Source organism: Arachis duranensis, chromosome 7 (genome assembly GCF_000817695.3).
Source record: "Arachis duranensis cultivar V14167 chromosome 7, aradu.V14167.gnm2.J7QH, whole genome shotgun sequence".
Taxonomy (NCBI): Eukaryota; Viridiplantae; Streptophyta; class Magnoliopsida; order Fabales; family Fabaceae; genus Arachis; species Arachis duranensis.
In genome coordinates this window covers 2,868,207-2,874,852 of record NC_029778.3, presented here as the reverse complement: position 1 = coordinate 2,874,852, position 6,646 = coordinate 2,868,207, and the positions used below count along the sequence as shown (strand labels likewise).

Genomic DNA, 6,646 nt, shown 5'->3' with positions numbered 1-6,646 from the left:
TTGGTTGTACTTTTCAATAATCTTCATATAATAATAACTTTGGACCATTCACTTAACAATACTATATATATATCAATAACTATAATTTGACAACTAAGGAAAAAAGAGATTGATGCATCTCAATCTGTTTACATATAATTTGCTCTATATTGCTCTTTTCTTTTTCATTAGCTGTTAATTGAGGTTGTTGATATATCATTATTACTTACCTAAAAAAAAATTATGGATGAAACAAAATTAAAAATGTTAGTTGGAATAACCTAAATCTTAAGCCTTCAAGATTTATTAGAAAGATAAACTAGATACAACTTCTTAATTATTTAAAATAAATAAAAATAAATAATTCAACATTCAGTCTCTCAATTTTGAAAATTAATGTTAAAATTTGTATAGGAGATAAAATTTGAGTAAAGTCAAGAAGAAGCACTAATTTGTCATCACTACTAATTAAGTAGTAATTAATAAATTATTTACGAACTTTTTGAGTATGAAAAATGGATGAGCCACTACAAGTCATGAATGTGATAAGAAGAAACATGAGTTCTACACATAGGGCATGATCCTTGTTGGATTAACCATTTGTCTATACATTGTAAATGAAAAATGTGGCCACATTTTGGAAGTATCCTAATCAATTCTTCATCCTCAAAATCCTGCAAATTCAACAATATATATTTAGTTTGGTGATCATATATATTTATTAATTAATAATTATTATTAAATATATAATGGAATGTATGATGCATAAGTTTCATCATCATCCAACAATGAAATTTAATTCTAAAATATTATAATCATTTGTTCATTATATTCTCCTCGTATACAACGAGATATACATAAAGTAATTAAATTTTAAATTTATTGCTTAAAAAAATCTAAATGTATAAATTTGATTAAAAAATATATTTAATTATATAAATTTGATTGAATGATTATGTAAAATTTTTTACGTACTGTATTAAAATAAAACTTTATTTTTTATGTCTCATTCATGAACCTATTGTATAAGTTTTGGTATGGTAATCAAAGCTCCACATTAAAGTGCAAAGTGTAGTAACAAGAAAAATAAATGAATAATTTTTAGTTATAGAAATTTTGAGTTCTTATTTGTGATATGCAAAAAATTTCTCTACTTTTGTTGTCCTATTCTATTTTGGGAAACAAGTGCATTAATTGTTGAAAGAGATTTTCTCTCACCTGGAAGCAAATTGAGCAGCTTGACATGTACATTAGTTTCTTATTGGATTTAAATTTCTGAAATGGAAGCTTCAGAATTACACTCTGTGCCATCCCTGTAACCCCTTTGTTTTCATAAATATTTGATGATACTTCTCTCTGTGAACTTGTTTCTGCTGTGTTCATCTGAAACAAATTCATGACCAAAATTTTATTTGATATTTTACAATATTAATGTCCGGTAATATTAGAGAAATAAAAAAATATATCTTATTTAAAATTTATTAATTTTAATAATAATTAATAAATATTAAATAAGACAAAATTTTAAAATGACAGATATTTTGAAAATAGTAAATATATAAATATAAAAATATTTAATAATAAAAAATAATTAACTAAAAACAATTAAAAATTATATTATTTAATATTAAATAAAATAAATTTTGAAATTTTTTTAAATTTTTTTAGCATTTCCGTATAAATATTAATGCTTACATGCAAGTGATAGGCTTGAGCAACAGCTGGACATATCCATTCCATAAAGATTTTCCCATTTAATAAACTGCTCATCAGTGCCTACAATCACACCACAATTATAGGGTTATACAATTCAAATCAAATATTTAAATAGTACATTTAAAAATTATTTATTTTTACTCATGTGACAATATCTGATTAATTATCTAGCTAAAAATCTTTTAAAAATTAAATTCTATAACTGTTTTAAACTTAGAAAGAAATGGAAACATTATACCGTTTATTTCTTTTAAATATTAGTAAAATTTTGGTGCATCATCCAATTATTGAATTTTACCGTATTTTTTAAAATTCTGTGCGCAGAATTATTAAAATACACCATAAAATCTAATAACGGAATGTTATGCCAAATAAAATTTGGGTTTAATTATTTGGTTGGTTCTTATAATTTTATAAAATTTTTAATTAAGTCTTTATATATTTTTTTTAATTAAGTTATTGTACTAATTTTTTTTTAATTGAGTTTCTACATTTTTTTATTTGAGTTTTTATATTATTTTTTTTTAATTGGGTCTCTATACAATTAAGTTAATTACTATCAAAAGGGACCTAATTAAAAAAAATAGTGCAGAGACCTAATTAAAAAAAAATACAGAGACCTAATTAAAAATTTCGTAAAGCTATAGAAACTAATAAAATAATTAAACCTAATTTTTTTCTATATCCAAAAAAATTAGCCACACTAGTCATTATGATATTGCTTTGTTATTATTATTAATTAGCACTAATTAATAGTAAATACATACCTTGGTTAAAGGGTCATCAATGGCTCTAAAGTTCAACAATTCAATGGCAGCAATGGCTCCTGTAACTGCTCCTTTTCCAGCTCCATCAAGAAAACCAGCTTCTGTTGTTTGCCCTTTGATTCCTCCTGCTATTGTTCCTACTATTGATCCTCCTACAATAGAATCAATCTCAAACATTATTATATATAATATTTCCATTTATTATTATACAATAGTGCAAGTAATTTATACATACCTAGTGCTAGAATAACAGTGAATGCAGCATAAAGAATTGTTTCCATGGCTTCCATGAATATTCCAAAGAAAACCTCCTTACACCTTGTTGCCACCATTATTGAGAGAAGAAGAAGAAGAAGAAAGAAGTGTTGTTGAGAGAAGATCAGAGAAGAAAATATATAGTCTTAATAAGTAACAGTTTTTGAATTATATAGTGCAAGAGGAAACAAATTAAATTAAACCAATACATGTTGATTAAATTAAATTAAATAAATATCTTAAAAGATTGTATCATAAATGTGTATATCTTCATATACATCAATGGAATTAGAAGTGTCAGATATAGTGCTCAATTTGGTCATTAATTAATAAGTGAATGCCTCTTCTTGTCAAGTTGATAGATAGAATTAATTGAAACATCACATGACTTAATTATTATTTCAAAATAAAATACATTAAAATAAAGAAGAATGTTTTTGTGGTTTTCACAATTAATTGGTTATTTAATTATTAGAATGGTTAAAATTAAAATAATAATAATTAAAAAAAACAGAAGAAGCTAAGCCACATGGTTTGGTTAAATTATGCCACCAATTTTTTTTTGTCGGTCACCTAAAATGTTATATAAATAACTGTTTTCATTTTAGCGTGGTCAAGAGACCGTTTGGATAAACAACTTAATTAAATTTAAAAAAAAATAGTTTAAATAATAAATGATTATATTAAAAATTGCTTATAAATAAGTTATTTTGTATTTAGATTTTTAATTTTAAAAATATTTATTTTTTTAAAATATGGTAAAAAATAATTGTATTAAGAGAGAAGTCATTTTTTTAATTTTTCTATAAACTCCTAAACAGCTTTTTAAAAAGTCACAATTTAATTTTAAAAATTATACCAGATATTAATACTACTACTTTTCGTAAGTTAAAAACTAAAAAAATTACTTTTAAAACTTTCCAAACGAAGGGTAATTAAAAATGTAGATATAACATTATTATCCTTTATTATAATTAAAAAATAAAATAAAGTTGTAAAAAGAATGTAACATCACTTCATAATAATTATTAATTGATAAAAACTACACTACAAGTTAAACCAAGTGATCATGCTTCACTATTGTTGTATGAGATTCATCTTGTTCTCATTGGTCAAAATAATGGAATCTCATAATGAAACCAACGAATTAATTCATTTTGGAATTCTTCTATTTTTGTCAGCTATCCGTAAATATCTCAAAACAAAAAAATAAAAAATATGTAAACTAGAATAATTTTATCAAAATTTGTTTCGATATATTTTCATATTTTATATTGAGAAAATGATCAAATACCCAAAAGAAAATAAAATTAACTGTAATAATGGTGGTGATGGTGGTTGAATTGGCCATTCAACTGTTTTGTAGTTGATATTTCTTGTTCTTGGTCACAAAAACGGAAAAAATAAACTTTTTATTTAGATAGTAATTTTTGAGTGACATGAAAGGCAGTTTTGAACAGCCACAAAGTGAGAAGAAACAGGAAACTAACTAAAACAAGGTGCTGGAAAAGTGGTTCCTGGTTATATATTTTCTTCTGTGGGCTGAGATTTTATTGGGTTTAGTGGGTTCATAAATATAATATATTTTTTATTTATGGTGTCTTATTAATTGCATTAACTCATGGTAGATATGCCTTTCATATTTAGCACGCCATCTTCTCCTTTTATCCTTTAGCAAAGTTTTTAAATGTATCTAAAATATTAATAATTTTAATAATTAATTTTAATTAATTAATATATATTATAGATTTTTTATAATTAAAATCAACCGTTAAAATTATTAGAATATTGGTGTATTTAGTATATTTGAAATTTTTTTATCCTTTAATATATAACAAATATTCAAATCACTTTTTGAAAAAAAATAATGTTTTACTTTTTATAAATATAATTATTACATTAGCTTTTTTTAGTTTTTACTTATTGATAAATCAATGTTTATATTAAATTGTTAACACAAAATTTTATCCTTAATATCAATTAAAAAAAGGAGAGAAAAGTCTGTTATTTTATCTCTTGACCATATAATTTATTTTGCAATAACAAGTATATATTATTGTATAATAATGGATTCATTTTAAATATGATGTCTTGTAAAATATGTATTAATTATTTTAGACAACAAGATTTTGGTAAGAAGATATATGATGAAGAAATGAAACAAGATTCTTTGCTTGTTAATTAGCACTAGAAAGGAAGATCAGACAAAAATTTGAATACTACAAGTTAAACCATAAATTAAAGGACATTTCATTCTTTCACTATTCAAATCACATAAGTAACTGAATTGTGACACAAAGTTTGGTGTATAAACTTCCAACTTTGTAATATTTGTAAAATATCATTAGATTATCTTGATATATAATTAATTTTTTATAAGAGTTAATTGTATGATCATTTAAAAAAATGATGAAAATCATATTTTACTTTGAAGTATATATATATATATGTGTGTGTGTGTGTGAAATATCAAGTTATTATTTGTAAACATACAATAATGTATATAACTTTTTTTTATTGATAGATAAAATGTGAGATTTAATTTAGTGGCTACTATAGTTAAAATAAAAACAATATTATATATATATCCATAGTAAAAGCTAATTAGGTTAATTTGTGTACCAACTTAATTATGGACATATATCTCAATGAACATTTTGATCAGCCACAAGCCCATATTTATTGCTTCTAATATCAATCATCAACTCTATTAAAATCCTATTCAATATCGCAGTTGAATTATAAATAGGTGTAGAGCCAAACTAGACTAGCATAGATAATTTTTCAAGAAATTATTATCTCATTTTTCATGAAGTTTTCAACCACAGATTATATTATACTTTTTCTTTCTTATTTTTATATACATAAAAAAATATTTAAGAATTTTTCTAATTTTTAAAAACGTTTTGTTTATATATATAAATTGTACTTTACCAATAAATGAAAAATGTTAAAAAATTATCAGAATTTATTGATTTTAATTATCACTTAATCATTAATTGAATTTCTTAAATCTAGTAATCTATATAATAACATATTTTATTTTATATTTTTAAATATTAATAACTAATTAATTAATAACTAAAAATAATAAATTCTAGCATCCTCTAACATTTCTATCGATAAATTATGAAGTCTGATTCTATCAAGACTTAACTTATGCTATATATATAAAACCAAAAATGCTATTTATATACCAAAATTAGCTACTAAAATCAGCTATTCATATATTTATATATAAAAGTATAAATACATGTGTGATTTAATTTATTTTCAATGTGTATTTATATTTTAGTATATAATATATACTGATGGCTGACTTTAGTAGTTAATTTTGCATAACTCATATATAACACTCAATTTTCCTAATAAATAGTTAATAATTTTTCACTTTAGTCTTCCTCAGTTTTTTTATTTGACTATGTGAAGTGTGAATCACAACTATTATCATTAACTAGTTAGTTGAGATTGAAGGACTATTGTATTCATTAAAATGAAAAACTATATTAGGAGTTAGTTAGAAAAAATTCTGGTTTTGTTAGTTGGTGTAACTTTCTAACTGATTTCAACATTATTTTCTAACTCTCTCTCTCATGTACAACTCTACATCTATCTATTCTATTATATAAAAATCGGATGTCTACACTTAATGATGAAACTGACGTTGCATGCTTCGGAAAATATTACCCGATTTAATTGTTTTAACTTATTTAATACAATTTATTGCACTGAATTAATTATATCAACTAATTAATTTGATTAAATATTTAAATATTTCTTTTCTAAATATAATTTGTTATAATTTATATTACTTAATTAATTATACTACATTAATTATAATTCGTTATATTAGTGAATTAGTCTTTTCATTTATAAAGTCTAAAATAAAATAAATAAATTCTTATTTATTCTAATTAAATTTATTTATA

At 22.5% G+C, this 6,646-nt stretch overlaps 1 protein-coding gene across 2 annotated transcripts; it reads right to left on the bottom strand.

Moving 5' to 3' along the window:
• Positions 1-395: 395 nt before the first annotated feature.
• On the bottom strand, positions 396-3,015 carry LOC107496553 (NEP1-interacting protein 2). 2 transcript variants are annotated; one of them, XM_016117841.3, is made up of 5 exons: positions 2,698-3,015; positions 2,463-2,614; positions 1,675-1,755; positions 1,198-1,362; positions 396-653 (listed from the first exon to the last, which is right to left on the bottom strand). In XM_016117841.3, exons 1-5 carry the CDS (start codon positions 2,792-2,794, stop codon positions 507-509), a joined length of 642 nt encoding a protein of 213 aa, XP_015973327.1. In that variant the 5' UTR covers positions 2,795-3,015; the 3' UTR covers positions 396-506. The 2 variants fall into 2 exon arrangements, with proteins under 2 accessions (XP_015973327.1, XP_015973328.1); XM_016117842.3 differs by lacking the exon at positions 1,675-1,755 and having other exon boundaries at positions 2,698-2,865.
• Between the last annotated feature and the right edge of the window lie 3,631 nt (positions 3,016-6,646).